Here is a 20889-nt window from a genome sequence, read left to right as displayed (position 1 = left end):
AGGGGCGGCCTCTTAACCCTCAGATTCCTTGGCATGCAAGAGCTTAATTTCTGGTCCGAAGAAGGAAGCCATTGAATAAAGTTTCTAGAAAGGCAAAAGACTAAGACAGGGGATTAGAAAATATATTAAGGGCCTCAAATCAGAGGGTAAGGAATTTGGATTTGACACACAGCGAGAGATATTGCGGAGTTTTATAGAATGGAAAAATGTGTTCAGAGTAGTGGATACTTCTGGTACCTTTCCGACGTTCCATCTCCAGGAACGGTTTGTTATTGAAAAACCATTATGCATGCTTCTGGACTCCAGTGCCCTCAGGGAGGTCTGCTGACACATTTGTTATTTGAGGTAAAGTAGTTTTATCCATCCCTGCCTTGTTTTGTATATTAACTTGACTGATAATCCTAAATATAAAGGTTAAGCTAAAGAAAGATGAAACTCCTGCAGCATTCCTGGCATTTCAATGGAGTTGATGATTTTTATGGAAAAGTACCCTAATTTCAAATCTTCACTATTCTACCAAGCTAAAGGTAGCTCCCACTCTAAGTAAAACAAAACCTGCCCACCTAGAGGAATAATCTTCTTTTCTTCATGCCCACTGCACCAGGCCCTTTCTAAAGGCTTCTCTGGCAATGGCTGCTGCAGCTGTAATTCTTGTGCTCTTGAGAAGCCCTAAATAATTAATGCACCTGTAAGCTTCATGGAAAATGCCCTACATTGCACTGGCATATTAAATGTAAATTGCCTGCAGGACCTCTTGGAAGCAGCAGAGAATAATGATTCTGTTTCTGGGGAATGAGGTTAGAGCTTCAGAGAGATGATAAACAGAAGGTTCTTTGTCTAACCTGCACTCCGAATTCCCTTTCACCAGGGAAAAATTTGCCCCTTAGAGCCACTTTTCTAGGGATTAGGTGGTGTGAACCTGATCAGACCCCGAGAAAAGTTCTTCAATCAATCAATCAATCAATCAATCATATTTATTGAGCACTTACTATGTGCAGAGCACTGTACTAAGCGCTTGGGAAGTACAAATTGGCAACATATAGAGACAGTCCCTACCCAACAGTGGGCTCACAGTCTAAAAGGGGGAGACGGAGAACAAAACCAAACATACTAACAAAATAAAATGAATAGGATAGATATGTACAAGTAAAATAAATAAATAAATAAATAAATAGAGTAATAAATATGTACAAATATATATACATATATACAGGTGCTGTGGGGAAGGGAAGGAGGTAAGATGGGGGGATGGAGAGGGAGACGAGGGGGAGAGGAAGGAAGTGGTTTGTCATCTGGGGACCATGTTTCTGATTTTTGAGTGGGTTTCTTTTTCCATGGATATGGAAACAGATAGCTACCAGGGTGAGGATGGAAGTGAGAATGGGGAGAAGCCAAATGTCCCAGAGGGTGAGGGGTCCTCGAGCAAAATGCCGGGGGGCTCTCTTACTTCTAGGCGACTTGTAGCTTTTAGTTACCCTGATGAGAAGAAGTAGTGATGGCCTCAGTTCAAGCCAAACAGAGTTGGTGGATAGGGTGGACAGAAGTGAGAGTTGCTTTCATCTCCGAGTCCTACACATCAGTTTCGTTGCAAACCCTTCTAGAAGTATCTATGGTGACAGTGCCGTGTTCACGGGTTGGGGTTGTATTAAGTGATTCGGATCCGTCTATTCCTTTGGGTGATTCTCTCGGGAGGTGAGTGACTGAGAAGAAATAAATGGCTTTCTTACCACTGACTCAGATCTCTGCCTCTGCCCTGTGAGACCATACAGTGTGTTTCTGCAGAAGGTTATCTAAGCCTTCAGTTATCTGAAGTTGGAAGCAGTATGGCTTAATGTAAAGGGCACCAGACTGGAAGTCAGAGGACATGAGTCTGCCTCCTGCTTGCCGTGTGACCTTGGGCAAGTCACTTAGTTGGCTCTACCCCAGGACTTCCCAGACTGAGCCCCCTTTTCCTCTCCTCTTCCCCATCCCCCTCGCCCCACCTCCTTCCCCTCCCCACAGCACCTGTATATATGTTTGTACAGATTTATTACTCTAACTTGTACATATTTACTATTCTATTTATTTTCTTAATGATGTGCATTTAGCTTTAATCCTATTTGTTCTGACGACTTGACACTTATCCACATGTTTTGTTTCATTGTCTGTCTCCCCCTTCTAGACTGTGAGCCCGTTGTTGGGAAGGGACCTTCTCTATATGTTGCCAACTTGTACTTCCCAAGCGCTTAGTACAGTGCTCTGCACACAGTAAGCGCTCAATAAGTACGATTGAATGAATGAATGAATCTGGAAAATGGGGGCTAAGACTGCGAGCTCCATGTGAGTCATGAGCTGTGTCCAGCCTAATTAGCTTGTATCTACCCCAACGCTTAGTGCAATGCCTGGCACATGGTAAGTGCTTAACAAATACCATAAAAACCCCCACAGTTGTTGTTATTAGTAGCAGTATTACATCTACCTATCTAATGTCCCTAAGATTTCAAGGCTTACAAATTCCCTGGCTTTCCAAAGTTTCTAGCCCAGTTGTTGCCAGCTCTTTGAGCTCTTGGGTTCTTCTAGATTGGGTAGGAGATTCCCTATTGTGCCCTAATCTAAACAGTGTCTCCCGACTCTATCCTCCCTTCCGCATTGGGAAGGATGCTCTCCCAACCTGCCTTATTCTTCTCTAATATGGAGTCTTTTGTCTGAACTCCACTATCCTCCACACTGTAGTCATGAGTATGGTAAGGGGGTGGGGAAAGATTGTTCCTCTTGGTTACTGTGAGTGAGAACACTTTGTCATTGATTTTATAGAAAGGTTCAGCAGCGAGGCTTTAAATCGGTTTAGCAGCCCCTCCTACAGACCCGCTCAGGGCTTTTCGGACTTGGTTGTCTAATCCTCCCCCGCAGCCTGGATTCCTTTGCTGACAACGTGTGTTGAAGTGTTTTCCAACAATGGTTTTTGAGCTCTGTTCCTCCTTCCTCCATCTACTCCCGGTGGTACTAAACCTGAGCCTGCAGCCACTAGTTTTGTTTCAACCTTTTACAGAGTTTGGACAGATTGGGTGGCACCCTGGCCTCTGGCCTTCATAACTTCACAAACCGACCTTTCCGAGGTTAGAGAAGCTGTGCAGAAAAGTGACCTCTATTTTTCCCTGTTTGATGCTAAACTGAGAGAGCTCTGTGTCGGGGAATTTCAGAGAGAATAGGGATTCATGATCTCATCAGAGTAGGTCCGTTCAGCCCCTGACTAAACAGAATTAAGTGCCTGTTATATGGACTCTCCCAAGCACTTAGTACAGCACTCTGCCCACAGTAAGCGCTCAATAAATATGATTGAATGAATGAGAACTATAATGCTGTTTGTGGATTGGCTGGAAGGGAAGATTCAGGCAGTGACTCTCAGACTTTCAGCCCACATCCCCCACCTCGCCCATACAGTCAGTCATAAATATTTTTAAAACACATATCTTGTAAAACCTGGAAGATGGGCAAGGCTGATGGAGGGTCCAGGTGGAAAAAGCCAGTTTACACATCATATAACCTGCAGTTGCCCCTGAAACGCTTGGAGAACTTAGAATTTAGAGAGGCAGCATAACCTAGTGGAATGAGCACAGGGCCTGGGTGTCAGAGGACTTGGGTTCTAATCCCTGCTCTGACAACTGCTTGCTGTGTAACCTTGGGCAAATCAGTTAACTTCTCTGTGCCTCAGTCACCTCATCTCCAATTTAGACTGTGATCACAGACTGTGTCCAACCTGATAAATGTGCTTGACATAGGGTATAATAGCTCAATAAATACCGTTAAAAAACCCCCGCCTCCTCAAAACTCCCCCTGAGCCCTCCAGTTTGAGAAACACTGGCCTCTAATTCCACTACTCATCTAGGGAGATGGAAGGTATGGCTCCTCGTGGCCCTGTTGAAGAGACTGAACTTAATGCCCCTGAGATCATCCGGCCTTTGTTTCTTCAGAGCCCTGAGAAAATTTAGGTGCTGGCTCATACTTTTTGGTGGGGGAAGCCAGTTAGAACACCTGGTCAGCATCCCCTTGGACTCAGGCAGTGGGAGTGGTCAGGCCCTCAAGTCTCTCAGTTTTGGGAAGTCCATGGTCAGCTCCTCGGTCAGAAGGAGTGAACTGTCCTAGAAGATCCTACTCCATAGTGACAGGTTGGGCAAAGAGTGGTCGCTCAAAGGGAATTTCCCCCTGGGTGAGTCTGGAAGAAAGTCTAGGTTGCTAGTGACAGTTTTGAAATTCTAGATCTCATGGACAAGTTTCAGAGTCCCCCAGGGATCTTATTCTCTGCCTGTGTTCCTGCTTCTGCTGTTTCTAGCAGCTGTAAGACACAGTTCACTTCGATTAAGACCTAATTGTGGCTGCGGTTCAGGAATTTCACTGAGAGGTGGAATATGGGTCCTGTTCTTCTGCTACTGGTCATAAGCTCTATACGGGGGAGACTTTTGGGTGTTAGAAATCTTGGGTTTTCTTTGGCTTACCTAAGTGACCTCAGGCAAATCACTCTTGTGGATCTCAGTTTCTCTGTCCAGGAAACGAAGCTGCCTTACTTCGCATCCTTCTTACAGGTAAAGAGCGACACAAATTTTACCCGGGCTCTTGCGTTCCTTGCAACTTAAATGTAAGATGTGGATAGTGTGGTAAATACAGTTGGAGTGGGAAAAACATTCAAGTCGTCCTTCACCTAAGCGAGGTGGCATGTCCCTGTTCGTGTGGTAGGATAATTAGAAGAAGTCATGGAGTCAGTGGGAGAAGGGTCCTGGCCCCCAAGTGCTGCTCGGGTAAGGTTTCTAGATGGATGCACAGGTTTCTTGTCCTTGGCGGTTTTGTCATCTAAGCAACAACAGGCTGTGATCTTGGGTGGAGACTTAGCAGGATCCGACTTGCTCAGGAATCTAGATAGGGCTCCGTCCTGACAAAGCTCTCAACGGTGCTTTTGTACTGCCTCTGGACTTGTGCCAGCTGCAGTAGTGTACACGGAACCGCTTCCTTGCTCACCTCTGCGTCAGCTCCACCCCTGATTCTGCACTTTTATGAAAGGATCAAGCGTGAACTGCTTTCTCTAGATTATTGTTTGATCTCGGGAAGGGTAGGGCTAGCACGGGGTCTGGGAGTTGCTCTGCCAAAGGAAATCTTGGTCCGAGTGGGGCAAAGGATGCCCCACCCAGGCCTAAATCATGGAATAACGTAGACGGGATCATTTTTCTGTACTCCTACCTTTACCCTACCTTTCCTATCAGTAAAAGTTACCGGCTAAATTAACTCCCCAGAATTTACTCAGGAAGCAATTGCTGGTTGGCTTTAGGCCAAGGCGATAGAGACACCGTTCCAGCCGCGCAGCCTGTTAGGAAACTTGGGCAGAGATTTCTTCCTTGACTTCCTCCTCTCCAGTTGTGGGAAATGCACACATACTCTGTAGCCCCACTGGCATCACCCCTTACCCCAGGCAACCCCCATTTGAAATGCCACTGGGGAAAGTCCACACTAGTGCTATTGTGAGCGGCCAACTCACCCCTTCTCCCCCCTCCCCTCCGTACCGTCGACAGATACACAGGAAGCCCGGCCATCTGCATGCCTGTGCTTTATTCAACTTTCACAGTCACCAGGCCCTCCACTGGCTCTCGGGTGCCGCCCCGTTAGGGTTTAAGGAGGCACCGTCATTCTGTGAAGGTCTGGAGGCTGTTGGAGCTTAAGGCTTTTACATCGTATCCCTAACCGGGTGGGTGCGGGACATTTGGGGGAGGACGGAGAAGGCAAGACCCTTCCGTGAGCAGGATCGTGTTTCAGGGGTGTCCCCCAGGAACCTCCGGGGGGACACCGACGGCTGCTGAAGGGAGTTCTGGAACCGGGTTGGCAGGGGATGGAGGAGTTGTCTGGGCACTGAGGGGCTCCCGTCTATATGGCAACTTTGAGCAGGCGCTTGATGTCGGGTTCGATGTTGATGGTGGGGAAGGTGCGGCTGTAGCGGCGGAAAGGTTCCCCCTCGGGCCCCACCAGGAACTTCTCGAAGTTCCACGCTACGTCCGAGCGGCGCACCGGACTCCAGATGATCAGCTTGGGGTCGGTCATTAGGGCCGAAGGGTCGTCTTCGGGGTAAGGGAGTTTCGCCTTCAGGTACGAAAAGACGGGGTGCTCGTTCTGCCCGTTCACCTCGCACTTCTGGGTGAGAACAAAATGGGGTTCGAAGCCATTCCCGGGGCGGACGTACTTGAGGCTGTTCAGGATCTCGTCATTCTGACAGTTCTCCTGGAAGGTGAGATGGAGGGGACAAGGACAAAGCAATGGGGGGGAACGGAGGATCAGTGTCACGCAAACCCTGGATGTCTTGCAGCCACTCCCTCAGCTACACCCTCCTCCTTTGCCTTCGGGCTTTTCCCCACAGCACACTTCCTCTTGGCTCCTCCGCCTGGTCCTTCCCTCCTTCCTGGTCCTTCCTGGGATGTTGGCTTCAAAGTTTGCTTACGATCCCGGCTCTGGGAGCTCTCTCTCAACCCTTGCGTGGTCTTTCGCAGTGGAAAGAGCCTGGGCTTTGGAGTCAGAGGTCATGGGTTCAAATCCCGGCTCCGCCAACTGTCAGCTGTGTGACCTTGGGCAAGTCACTTCACTTCTCTGTGCCTCAGTTACCTCATCAGTAAAATGGGGATGAAAACTGTGAGCCCCCCATGGGACAACCTGATCACCTTGTAACCTCCCCAGCGCTTAGAACAGTGCTTTGCACATAGTAAGCGCTTAACAAATACTATCATTATTCAGTGTTTAGAACAGTGCTTTGCACATAGTAAGCGCTTAATAAATGTCAATTAAAATCAGGGTGAGGCCCACCCAGCATATCCCAACCCCCACCCCCGCGCTAGACTGTAAAGTCCTTCCCAGCAGGGATTATTTCTGTTTACTCAATTGCACTCTCCCAAGTGCTTAATACATAATAATAATAATAGTAATAATAATAATGGCATTTATTAAGCGCTTACTATGTGCAAAGCACTGTTCTAAGCACTGGGGAGGTTACAAGGTGATCAGGTTGTCCCACGGCGGGGGGGCTCACAGTCTTAATCCCCATTTTACAGACGAGGGAACTGAGAAGTTAAGTGACTAGCCCAAAGTCACACAGCCGACAATTGGCAGAGCTGGGATTTGAACACATGACCTCTGACTCCTCTGGCACAGAGTAAGTGCTCAATAAACACCAATGATTAATTCATCATCCTGGGGCCTTCTGATCAATTTTCAGTGACCATACACTTCAGGGCGGCTTCTGGGGAAGATGAATGAAGTCTACTCCTTAAAATAAGGGAAAGGGATGAAAGAAGACCTCCCATCCACCCCCTCCCAAACCTGGTCAGCACCAAAACACAGCCCTAAATTGAGCAGTGCCCTTTAGCCTTGCACAGAAACTGCTCGCTGCAAATTGTAAGCATATATGAATGCAGCATTTTCCCTTGTCCTTTCCCACCACTCTTATGCTGTGGGAAAGACTAGCATAGCTTGGAGGATGGAGCGCAAGTTTGGAGTCAGAAGGACTTGGGTTCTAATCCTTGCTGCCACATCAATCATATTTCTTTATTCATTCATTCATTCATTGGTATTTATTGAGCACTTACTGTGTGCAGAGCACTGTACTAAGTGCTTGGGAAGTACAATTCAGCAACAAAGAGAGATAACCCCTGCCCACAACGGGCTCACAGTCCAGAAGCGGGGGAGACAAGAGGTCAAAACGAGCCAACAGGCATTCATTCATTCATTCAGTGGTATTGATTGAGCGCTTACTGTGCGCAGAGCACTGTGCTAAGCGCTGGGGAAGGACCATTCAGCAACAAAGAGAGCCAATCCCTGCCCACAGTGGGCTCACAGTCCAGAAGGGGGTAGACAAGAGGGCAAAAGGAACCAACAGGCATTCATTCATGCAGTGGTATTTATTGAGCGCTTACTGTGCACAGAGCACTGTGCTAAGCGCCGGGGAAGTCCAAACAACCAGCCATCAATACGGGGCCCGGGGTGGGGAGGGAGCACTTACTGTGAGCAGTGCACTGTATTAAGCACTTGAAAGAGTACAATGCAACATAAAATTACATTATCTGCCCACAGTGAACTGTGTGACCTTGGACAAATCACTTCACTTCTAGGTGCCTCAGTTACCTCATCTGAAAATGGGGATTAAGACTGTGAGCCCTGTGTGGGATGAGGACTGCGTCCAACCTGATTACCTTATACCTATCCCAGTGCTTAGTACAGTGCCTGGCACATAGTAACTGCTTAGTACAATTAAAAAAAAAAGACCGAGGTTACCAAAAGTGATGTTTTCTCCATATGAGAATTGAATTCAGGCACCTAGGATTTTGGCTATCTGTCCCGTCTTTGTTTTAGAGCTTCATCCTATTCTTAGCTCATCTCTAAGTGGGGGAAAAACATCCCTTACCAGGATCCTGCTAGTAAGCAGCGTAGCTTAATAGAAAGAGTATGGCCCTGGGAGTCCAAGAACCTGAGTTCTAATCCTGGCTCTGCCACGACTGCAGTGTGACCTTGGGCAAGTCACGGAACTTCTCTGGGCCTCATTTCCCTCATCTGCAAAATGGGGATCAATACTGGTGCTCCCTCTTACTTAGAAGGTGAGCCCTATGTGGGACCTGATCATCTTGTAACCACCCCAGCGCTTAGTACAGTGCTTGACACATAGCGCTGAGCAAATACCACAATTATTATTATTTCTCTAAAAACACATCTCCAAGAGGCCATCTCTGCCTAAATCCTCATTTTTCCTGATTCGTCCTCCCTTCTGCCTCACCTATGCAGTTGGATATTGATATTCAGCCCACCCCCACAGCATTTATGTACATATTTTTATACTCTGTTGTTTCCCCTACCTTTTAACGTCCCCCTCTAGACTCTAAACTCCTTGTAGGCAGGGACCGTGTCTACCAACTCTATTGTACTGTACTCTCCCGAGTGCACACAGTAAGCACTCAGTCAGTATCACTAACTGATGGACGGAGGAAGAGATTCGATTAAAGGAAAGCCAGGTGGGACAGCCAAGGGTAGACTGAGCAGAAAGGAAAGTGAGGAAACCGGGATAACTTGGTTTTGTTGCTGCTTCTGGCTCTGGTGGATTTAATCCTCCTTCATTTCCTTTCCCTTCTGGCCATCAGCCTGTCCCAAAGCCTCCGGAGCTGTCCCTTTCACAGAGGGCCCCAAAATGCCCAGTTGGGACTGTCCGAGATGACGTCCCAACTAGCAAACTGACTCAGGATTCCTGCAACTCCGAGAGAGCCGGCTCTCCAGCCGGGCACCCTCCCTGCTTCCCAATTCTCCCTCCCAGCCCTAAAACACGCCTGCTCCGCACGGAACTGCACTCCTCCCTTGGCCCCAAAGTAGCCAGCCCACCAAAGATGTCTTATTAGCCGCTCATCACCGCCATCAATGGCCGAGTGTTTTCTAGCCAAACTCCTGTTGTCTCTTCTGAAGGCCCACCTGCTTGCTGGCCTGTGATACCTCACTCTCTGATAGTCGTGGCACCGCCGTGAATTGAGAACAAAAAAGGGTGAGAAATCGAATGGCTGCAGGGTCCACGTTGAGGGGATATTCCACATAAAGCAGTGTGGCCTAGTGGATAGAACACAGGCCTGAAAGTCAGAGGACAGTTATTCTTTCAATCGTATTTATTGAGCGCTTACTATGTGCAAAGCACTGTACTAAGCGCTTGGGAAGTACAAATTGGCAACATATAGAGACAGTCCCTACCCAACAGTGGGCTCACAGTCTAAAAGGGGGAGACAGAGAACAAAACCAAACATACTAACAAAATAAAATAAATAGAATAGGTATGTACAAGTAAAATAAATAAATACATAAATAGAGTAATAAATATGTACAAACATATATACATATACTATAAATATAAACATAAATATAAATATATGCATTTATTAAGGACTTACTGTGTGCAGAGCACTGTACGAAGCGCTTGGGAAAGTACAGCAGTAAACAGTGACAATCCCTGCCCACAGTGAGCTCACAGTCTACAGACACGAATTCTAATCCCAGCTCTGCCACTTTGCTGTGTGACCTTGACTTCTCCGTGCCGGTTACCTCATCTGTAAAATGGGGATGAAGACTGTGAACCCCTTGTGGGAGAGGGTCTGGCTCCAATTTGATTACCTTGTATTTACCCCAGCCCTTAGGACGTGCCTGACATGTGGTAAGCACTTAAGAAGCAGCGTGGCTCAGTGGAAAGAGCCCGAGCTTTGGAGTCAGAGGTCAGGGGTTCAAATCCCAGCTCCGCTAATTGTCAGCTGTGTGACCTTGGGCAAGTCACTTAACTTCTCTGGGCCTCAGTTCCCTCATCTGTAAAATGGGGATGAAGACTGTGAGCCCCTCGGGGGACAACCTGATCACCTTGTAACCTCCCCAGTGCTTAGAACAGTGCTTTGCACATAGTAAGCGCTTAATAAAAAAAATGCCACTTAACAAATACCATAAAAGATTAACCGTAGAATGCTGAACTGCAGAAATCCAGGCAGACATATAACCAGATGGAGGAAAGCAGAGGCACAGGTGAGTAGAAGACAGAGAAGAAGTAGAAGCCATCCTTGCCGCCGCCACCCTCTCCCACCCTCCGCACTCACTCATTTGTCCAGCTTCCTGGCCAATTTTAAGTAATAATAACTATCATTCATTCATTCATTCAATCGTATTTATTGAGCGCTTACTGTGTGCAGAGCACTGTACTAAGCGCTTGGGAGGTACAAGTTGGCAACATATAGAGACGGTCCCTACCCAACAGTATTATGGTATATGCTAAGCGCTTACTGTGTGCCAGGCACTGTACTAAGCACTGGGGTGAATCCAAGCAAATCGGGTTGGACGGAGTCCCTGTCATTCATTCATTCAATCGCATTTATTGAGCACTTACTATGTGCTGAGCACTGTACTAAGTGCTTGGGAAGTACAAGTCGGCAACATATGGAGACGGTCCCTACCCAATAACAGGCTCACAGTCCCGCACAGGTCTCCCACTCATATTCCCCATTTTACAGACGAGGGAACTGAGGCCCTGAGAAGTGAAGTGACACGGCAGACAAGTGGCAGAGCGGGGATTAGAACCCATGATCTTCTGACTCCGAGGCCCGTGCTCTTTCCACTACGCCATGCTGCTTCCCACTAGTTAAAGCCACACTCGACCTCAGTGCCCAACTTGGGGCCGGCCGCAGGCCCGTCCGCGGCTCGACAGAGCCCCGCTTCCCCCTTGCCCCTCACCTGATGCCCGAACTGATTGCAGGGGAACCCGAGGATCACAAGGCGCCGCGGGAAGAGGCGTTGCAGCTCATTGAGTTGAGTGTAATCCCGGGTGGTGGTCCCTCAAAGCGAGGCCACATTCTCAATCAGTACCGCCCGGCCCCGGAACGTATTAAAATCCACCTTCTCCCCACTCAGGCTGGTAGCGCTGAGGTCGTAGAAGGACTTGGCGATGTGAGCCATAGCGATGGGTTGGGTCGGAGTGAGGCTTGGGCAGGTAAGGGAGTTACTTAAAGCAGAGGTCCTGAGGGGCGGGATCCTGGGTTCCACAGAAACGGGGTATTTACCTGTCTGGGGGCGTGTCTAGGCCGTTCACCATCCGAACAAAGCAGCAGTTCTTTCCTGCTGGCAACCTGGGCAGGGCAGATTCGATATCCCTGGCAGACATGAATAAATCATTCCCTGAGTTGACCTACAAGAAACCAGAGCCCCGGAGGTGGGTGGGTACACTCGGGGCGATGGGCTGGTGGGAAGGGATGGCTGCTAGTTGGGGGACTGAATCCCCAGAGAAGTGAATGCGTGTTTTGAGGCCTGGAGACCACGCTGGGGTACTCAGAGCTGACAAGGAGGACATTTCAAGGGCATAAAACGTAGGAACTTTGTTTTCAGTGGGGCTGGGTTAATCGGCTTCCATGGACTGTATAGGCACATTCACTTTTATTAATTGTACTACTAATAATAATGATGGCATTTATTAAGCACTTACTATGTGCAAAGCACTGTCTTAAACGCTGGGGAGGTTACCAAGTGATCCGATTGTCCCACGGGGGGCTCACGGTCTTAATCCCCATTTTACAGACGAGGGAACTGAGGCCCAGAGAAGTGAAGTCTCACGGGTGACAATTGGCGGAGCCGCCATTTGAACCCATGACCTCTGACTCCAAAGCCCGTGCTCTTTCCACTGAGCCACGCTGCTTCTCATGTAATTATTATGTAATTATTCTTCTTATTATTGTATTTAAGTGCTTACTATGCATGAAGCAGTGTTCAAAGTGCTGGGATAAGTACAAGTCGAACAGGTCAGATACAGCCCCTTTCCCACGTGGGGCTTACAGTCTAAGTAGGAGGGATAACAGGCAATGAACCCCGGTTTTACAGATGAGGAAACTGAGGCGCAGAGAAGTGAAGTGATTTGCACAATGTCAACCAACAGACAAGTGGCAGAGCCGGGATTAGAACCCAGGTCCTCGGACTCCTTGGCCTGTGCTCTTTCCGCTAGGTCACACCGCTCCTCTTCCCCGCTTTGTCACGGGAAGAGACTGCGGCTGAAGCTGGCTCAGGTGTGGCACCATGAGCAGCGGCACTGGGGAGTTGTGAGGCAGCTGGCATTGTATCACCCGCTCCCGGCGTGTGCCTGGCGCAGAGAGAAGGCGCTTATTTTTCAGGTGACTGCTCCCTAGAGAATATCAGGCCAAACCTGCAGTGGGAAGGGCCCACTTTTGACAAACTGGGGTACCAAAGTAAATGATTGGAATGTGTGCCCTATTTGATAATGATAATAATAATAATGATGGCATTTATTAAGCACTTACTATGTGCCAAGCACTGGGGAGGTTACAAGGTGATCAGGTTGTCCCATGGGGGGCTCACAGTCTTCATCCTCATTTTACAGATGAGGGAACTAAGGCACAGAGAAGTCAAGTGACTTGCCCAAAGTCACACAGCTAATTGGCGGAGCTGGGATTTGAACCCATGACCTCTGACTCCAAAGCCCAAGCTCTTGCCACCGAGCCATGCTGCTTTCTCCCCGCAAGTGATCTGGGAGACTGGTTCAGCATCGACACATCAGCGGAAATTGGCACCGACCGTGGGCAAAACTATCATGGCACCAAACGTGCCAGACTAGGGACCTGTTCTTATTTCCAGGAGAAGCAGCGTGGCTCAGTGGAAAGAGCCTGGGCTTTGGAGTCAGAGGTCATGGGTTCGAATCCCGGCTCCGCCACTTGTCAGCTGTGTGAGTTTGGGCAAGTCACTTCACTTCTCTGCGCCTCAGTTACCTCATCTGTAAAATGGGGATTAAGACTGTGAGCCCCCCCGGGGACAACCTGATCACCTTGTAACCTCCCCAGCGCTTAGAACAGTGCTTTGCACATAGTAAGCGCATAATAAATGCTATCATTATTATTATTATTATTATTATTATTCCCAAGGGCTCCTCTCGCCAAGAGTCTAGGAGCCTCACATTGGGCATTGGTTCTCCAAGGCCAGGAGATTTTTTTGTTAATAATAACAAGTCTCCCCCTTCTAGACTGTGAGCCCACTGTTGGAAAGGAACTGTCTCTATTTGTTGCCAACTTGTACTTCCCAAGTGCTTAGTACAGTGCTCTGCACACAGTCAGAGCTCAATAAATATAATTGATTAATTGATTGATTGAAGGATAACAATAGTATTATTTGTCACGTGCTTGCTCTGTGACAAGCACTGTTCTAAGCACTGGAGTAAATACAAGTTTACTAGTTTGGACATAGGTCCTGTCCCGAATGGGGCTCACAGTCTAGATAGGCGAGAGTAGCATTTAGTCCCCATTTTACGGATGAGGAAACTGAGGCACAGAGAAGTTAAGTGACTTGCCCGAGGTCATGCAGCGGACAAGTGGCAGAGCTGGGATTAGAGCCCAGGTCCTCTGAGTCCCAGGCCCGTGCTCTTTCTACTAAGCCACGCTGCTTCTTTCTTGAAGAGGCCTTCCTGTGTCACCATTGTCTGTCCAGTCTGTCCCCCTTCCTCCCTTCCCGCCAGGGCCATCCGGAGCCTAGGCATCCAAACTAGAACAGCTTATGGAGAATGCAGTATTCCTGGAGCAGCACTAAATTCATTTCCCACTACTCAATTTGTCTCCTCATCAAAAGCTACTGAGGTGATTTCCTTCTTCCTGAGATGCCACTCTACTTCCATGATGATCAAAATCTCAGCTCTACCTGCTCCACAGGACCCTGTCATTCCCCAAGAGGCAAATCCAGGAGACAAGGCAGTGGCAGCTGAGCCTCAGAAAGCCAACGCTCAGATATGAGTTATATCCAAGGATCTGGCCGTGACCTTCACCCCCAAAGAGGGAGTGCTTCTAGACTTGGCTGGATCTTTAGAAGGATATAACTCCTCCAGACTTTAAGCTCTTTATGGACAGGAAACATGCCTAGCAACTCTGTTGCATTGTACTTTCCCAAGTACTTAATATAGAGTGCTGCACAAAGTAAATACTCAAAGAATACTGTTTATTGATTGATTGATATGATGCAGGAAAATGCCAGGAACCACATTTCATTGGTGTCTGTGGTAACTCCTGTCTTCCCTCTCACCTCTGTTCCCAAGATGCTCTGGGCGTAACAGGCTGGGGATAAAAGCTGCTGCCATGCACTCTTGGCATCCCCCCGACTAGACAGTCATACAGGCTGCCTCCCCGAGAACCGACAACTCCATGCCATTGAGAAGACTCCATCCCATCCTGCCTTCTACCAACCCGTGGGAAAGAGAAAAACACCCACAGAATGAGGCCTCCACAAAATCCTGGCAATACTAGTGGCTACTGGAGTAGCTGTGCGTAATAACAATAATCATAATAATGGCATTTGTTAAGCGCTCCAGCATTGGGTCTGCTTTGGACCCTGAGCCACAAAGAGCCTGAAATTCTGCTCTTCTAGCCACAGCATCTTGGGGTTCATATTTTTATTTTGTGCATCTTGTCTGTGTTGTGGTTTACTGTTTCACCATTCCTGATGTGTTTGTCTCCGATCCCATCTCCCCACTTCTACTCTTAGATTGTGAGCCCCGTCTAGGTACAGGAACCATCTCTAGCTCCCAACTGTGTATTCTCTCCCAGTGCTTAGTACAGTGCTCTGCACACAGTAAGCACTTGGTAAATACTATTACTACTACTTCTTGGAGTCTCCTCTTTCTCCTCAGATACCATTCTACCCCTTTCCCCACCAGTGAGATTTGAGGCAAGTGACATTTTAGCTTGTGCAACTGCCTTGCAAGTAGCTGGGAGTAAGGTGGCCATTCTGCTTCATTCAGGACAGTCCGATTTTCAGCTGGTCTGTCCCGTCCCCAGAACTGATACGGCACTAAACACCTTGATGCCCAGTGGCATTAAAACTCCCAACCGTTTTAACTCCAACCACCAAGTCTTGTGGCTTTTAAACAGTTCCCCAACTTACAGAGACCTGGGAGAGGACCGCCACAGCTATGGACCTAGGTGAAGAGGGGCCAGGGATAGCCTGGAGACTCACCCTAGGTTCTGTAGATTTCCACAAAAGCTTCTATACGATGCCTTTTCGATACGTTGCGTAGTCAGCAGAATGCACAAAAAGATCTGTTACGCTGGGGTCAGTAACAAAGTGCCTGGTATTTCTGAGTGCTGTCTGGGGTGTGCAAAGAGCAGTCTGGTATTTGTGAGTACTGTTTAGTTCCATTCCAGCACTTTTTCAGGAAGAAAAGTGTGTTTCTGGCAGTAGCATGGAGGTTTCTGGCAGTAGCATAAAGGAGAGTGAGTGGAGTTGAGTGGAGCGGGGCCAGAGTCAGGTGAGACTTGTCTACATGAATTTCCTCCAACTGTTGACTTTCCCTCCCGCCATCAACGTCCCCATTCCCGACCTGCCTTGTCCCCGCAGGAACGGGGATAAAAGCCGCTCCCATGCACTCCTGGACTCTTCCATCGCCGCCGAGAAAAGCTTCGTGGTAATGGCCACCTTCTCTCCCAACACGGTGTTCGCATTCAGCATCCACCATGCACATCAGGCCAGGGATAAAAGGTGCTCCCGCACACTCTTGGACTCCTTCATCCCTACTGAGACCTCGAGGTTATTTTGTGTATTAGTTTATGTTGTGTCCTCAAATGTTTCATCACTTCTGACGTGTTTGTCTCCAATCCTTTCTCCCCACTTAGATTTTTAGATGGTGAATCCCATGAGGGACAGAACCGTACTTAATTCCCACCTGTACATTCTCTCCCAGCGCTTAGTACAGTGCTCTGTATACTGTCAGCACTTTATAAGTGGTATTACTATTAATAATGATAATGTTGGTATTTATTAAGTGCTTACTAGAGAAGCAACGTGGCTCAGTGGAAAAGAGCACGGGCTTTGGAGTCAGAGGTCATGGGTCCAAATCCTGGCTCTGCCAATTGTCAGCTGTGTGACTTGGGGCAAGTCACTTCACTTCTCTGGGCCTCAGTTACCTCATCTTTTAAATGGGGATTAAGACTGTGAGCTCCTTGTGGGACAACCTGATCACCTTGTAACCTCCCCAGCACTTAGAACCGTGCTTTGCACATGGTAAGCACTTAATAAATGCTATTATTATTATTATTATTATTATTATTATTATTATTATTATTTTGTGCCAAGCCCTGTTCTAACCACTGGGGTAGATACAAAGTAATCAGGTTGTCCCATGTGGGGCTCACAGTCTTCATCCCCATTTTACAGATGAGGTAACTGAGGCCCAGAAAAGGGAAGTGACTTGCCCAAGGCACACAGCTGGCAAGTGGCGGAGCTGGAATTAGAACCCACGACCTCTGACTCCCAAGCCCGGGCTCTTTCCACTAAGCCACGCTGCTTCAACTTTACAACTTTATTACTTTATTACTTTACCCCCTAATTTTTCTGTCAACTGCCAAGCACAGCTCTGGTGCCTGCCCCTCTCCGGTCTCTCTTCTCTCCTTTATCACAGCACAAAACATCAATCCATCAGTCTCATTTATTGAGTGCTGACAGTGTGCAGAGCACCTGTACTAAACGGTTGAGAGAGTACAGTACAGTAAAGTTGAGAGAATATCCCTCCTGGAACTTCTCCTTTCCCAGAAGCTTGGCCAGAGAAGAATCCAAACTGCCAAACGTGCTTAAAACATCCCCCTTGGATGACTGCTCCCCCTAATCATAAAAATCAAAATCTGCAAAGAGTTCTAGGGAGCTAATCCCCCTGCATTTAACTAGGGCCACACCTTCGACATTTCAGCAGACAAGAAACTATTCTATTAAAAATAGAAAAAACCCGTTCCTGAGATGGTTCCTCAACCCCCCTAGCAACACATTCCATTGTACAGTTCTGCACACCGTAGCAGGCAAGGTGTCTACCGATGCCGTTATATTGTACTCTCCCAAGTGTGGGTTAATACAGTGCTTCTTTTAGACTGTGAGCCCACTGTTGGGTAGGGACTGTCTCTATATGTTGCCAACTTGTACTTCCCAAGTGCTTAGTACAGTGCTCTGCACACAGTAAGCGCTCAATAAATACTATTGATGATGATGATGCTCTGTATACAGTAAGAGCTCAGTAAATACGGTTGATGGAGAGAGAAGCAGCATGGCCTAATGGATAGAGCACGGGCCTGGGAGCTCTGTCACTTCTCTGCTGTGTGACCTTGGGCAAGTCAGTTAACTTCTCTTTGCCTCAGTTCCCTCATCTGGAAAATGGGGATTAAGACTGTGAACCCCATGTGGGATGTGGACTGTGTCCAACATGACTAGCTTGTATCTATCCCAGCACTCAATACAGTGCCTGGGATGTAATAATAATAATAATAATAATAGCATTGATGAAGCGCTTACTATGTGCAAAGCACTGTTCTAAGAACTGGGGAGGTTACAAAGTGATGAGGCTGTCCCACGGGGGGGCTCACAGTCTTCACCCCCATTTTACAGATGAGGGAACTGAGGCCCAGAGAAGTTAAGTGACTTGCCCAAAGTCACACAGCTGACAAGTGGCGGAGCCGGGATTTGAACCCATGACCATGTAGTAAATGCTTTACAAATACCTTGAAAAAGGGCCAAATAAGTATGATTGATTGATCTCCACTAAAGTCCTTATGATGCTGAAAGTCATTCCTTGATTCAGTAGTGGTTTTGAGCAGCTACTGTGCTGGGTGTTTCTTGTGTTTAGATCACTGTACTAGGCACACGTGGCTTAGTAGAAAGGGTACCCAGATGGGAGCAGGTGACCTGGATTCGAACCCCAGTTCCACCACTGGCCCGACCTAAAGCTTCTCTGGGCCTCCGTGTCCTCATCTGTAAAATAGGGATAAAATAGATTGCGAGCCCTGTGTGGGTGAGAGACTGTGTCCCGTCTGATAACCTTGTACCTCCTATCCCAGCCTCTAGCAAACATTAAGTATTTAAGAATTGCCCAAATTATTTATTTGAGAACATTCAGACTAACAGACGTTGTCCTGCCCTCATGGAGTTTACACTCTAGAGGGATTGAGCAGTGGCTGGCCCCTACTCAGATCGGTCCTCCCCTTCCAGGGAGCCGAAGAGAGGCTGCCCCTTTCTCTCAGAACACATCGACTCTGTCCCATGTCACTGTGGGCCTTCGGACGGGACAGGCAGCACAACGGTGGTTTGAAATCTCTTTTATTCTGTAAACATCTGTGTTTAAAAGTGACAAGTTCCGCTTCCAGTTGTATAATGACCCCCAGACACAGGACAGCAAAGTTCACGAGTCACAGAGAGGGACAGGCGGGGACTCGGGAGCAGAGATGTTTCCGGGGCCGGGCTGACAGCGGGCACCGGAGACTCGCGCTAGCAGGGCAGGGGAGCCTGGCTGATTGGCAAGGCACCCGAGGGCAACTCGGGCAACTTGGCTCTGACCTCAGGGCAACTCCCGGGACCCCGCTGGGCATCGGGGCCGGCTGAGGTGCGGGCTTGGGGCGGGACGGGTCTTAGCTTGTGAGAAGCTGACAACAGCAGCCCCCCAGATCGCCAGTCAGAACGCTAATCTCCACGGTCGCCCCATCACCAATTATGCTTATTGGTGGTAGAGGCTAGCGGGTCCTGGTTGGACTGATTCTGTCACTCCTTAGGGAAGGGTCAGATCAGATTCTGCTCCCCAGTGGGGTAGGGGAGGCAAGGAAATCTGTCCATAGATTTCAGTAGAGCTTCTCCCCTCCTTCCCCTGAAGGACCAGAGTGGCAACTCAGTAGTGGTGCGTAGGCCCCTGCCCTAACCCTTACTTGCCTTGGCATCGAGGGAGGCAGCCCGGCTAAAATCCTGCCCATCCCTGAATTCCTCCAAGTGATTTTCACCAGGGAGAGGTTTCCCCCACTTGCAAATCAAGGCAGCTAAATTCCCCCCGCCCCCCCCAAACACACACACCACCTCCCCAGCAGCTCTCCCTCCCATCCACCTAGATGTATTTTTGTTCCTATTGGCCAGAGCTGAAGACCCCGGCCCAATTCTGGGAGACAGAGCCATGACCGGCAACTGATCCTGCCCTTCCACTCCCAGTTCCCAGTGCTTTCTTTCCCCGCGGCTCTGCCCCGTCCTGCAGGCTGGTTGCCTGGTTCGCATACCTGTCCTGGGGGATCTCTCCCCACCAGGCTACAATGGGCAAGGATGCCAACCCAGCTGCATGGCCTGGGGGTAGTGCCCCTAAGGGGTGAGAGTCAGGAAGCGGCTAGGCTTGCTAGTCTATGCCACGAGGAGGGAAACCCCTGCTGAGCTACAAATGAGCCAGCCCTGCCTGTCTGCCTGGGCCCGTGGGTGCAGAGCCGGGCAAAGACTGCCCTTTTAGCTTTAGCTGGAGGATTGAGATGGGCACTGAATACCAAAACAAATTTCTCCCCAAGAACTGCTGCCCACCTTTTCCCTTCACCACTCAGGCGGGAGATGGTTGCCCCTCTTCTCTGAGTCCGGGTTCCCTTCAAACCCTGGGGGAGATGTGGGAGGAGGAGATTTCAGGTCCCTCAACACACAGGGGCCAGGACTTGGGGATCTGGAGAAAACACTTTCCTTTGCTACACTCCGCTTCTGCCACTCTGTCATCAGTGGTATTCACTGAGCACTTACTTTGTGCGGAGCACTGTACTAAGCACTTGGGAGAGCACAGGTGATAGAGGCTGCTGGTTCCAGTCTTGTCCTTCCTATCCCTGGACAGTTGGACCATTTTTGCCCCACCGTCCTGGCTCCTACTCCATATCTGCCCCACTACGGATGCCAACACCTGAGTCAGAGTGAAAAGTGAGGAGGAAGAGGGCAACTGTTTGGAGCCTAGCACGCTTCCCCTCTCAGACTCCATTTCCCAAATCATCTCTACTCCTGCTATTCTTCCTTAGGGTCTCTGCCTCTACTGTTTGCTTCGCTGCCCAACAGGTGGAGGCTGGGCCAGGGTGGGGAAGCAACAGAGTCTTCCCAGAAGGTTGGATGTAGCCCAGCTCGGCCCAACACAAGTGGAGGGGCAAAGCAGGACGAGGCAGGTCAATAGGATCTGAACTCAGGTCTAGGGCTGAAGACCTCTCTGTCAGCTAGCAGGGGACCGCCCGGTTTGCTGCCCAGAGCCCTGAAGGGGTGACCCTGGAAGGACGGCTCTGGGCGTCATACGGACCCTGCACCTCCCGACGGTAAAATCCACTGAGAGAGTGGACGGACTTGGAGTGGGATTTGGGAGGGTGAGGTCCTCTCTGCAGCAGAGAGTGGAGGACACTTCAGGCTCCTCCGCTCCCATTGGTGAGACCCAGTGTTTCTCCCCACGACACTCAGGGAAGGAAAGAGGCTACACTACCCGTCAAAGCAAAACCTAGACCTGGGAGTGGGAGGGCTCTAATGAACTTTTGGCGCTGCTACAAGATGGGGAGAGGAAGGAAGTGTGAAGGGCAGGGCCAGGCAGGGCAAGAGAGTGAG

The 20889-nt window shown here is 49.0% G+C and overlaps 1 protein-coding gene across 1 annotated transcript; it reads right to left on the bottom strand.

Moving 5' to 3' along the window:
• Positions 1-5649: 5649 nt before the first annotated feature.
• Positions 5650-11478, bottom strand: GPX2 (glutathione peroxidase 2). The gene is made up of 2 exons (XM_038765450.1): positions 11242-11478; positions 5650-6237 (listed from the first exon to the last, which is right to left on the bottom strand). The coding sequence occupies exons 1-2, from the start codon at positions 11461-11463 to the stop codon at positions 5887-5889; spliced, it is 573 nt and encodes a 190-aa protein (XP_038621378.1). The 5' UTR covers positions 11464-11478; the 3' UTR covers positions 5650-5886.
• Positions 11479-20889: the final 9411 nt, after the last annotated feature.

This window comes from Tachyglossus aculeatus, chromosome 23 (genome assembly GCF_015852505.1).
Source record: "Tachyglossus aculeatus isolate mTacAcu1 chromosome 23, mTacAcu1.pri, whole genome shotgun sequence".
Taxonomy (NCBI): domain Eukaryota; kingdom Metazoa; phylum Chordata; class Mammalia; order Monotremata; family Tachyglossidae; genus Tachyglossus; species Tachyglossus aculeatus.
The sequence above is the reverse complement of the archived record's forward strand: the minus strand, read 5'-3'. Positions and strand labels throughout refer to the sequence as shown.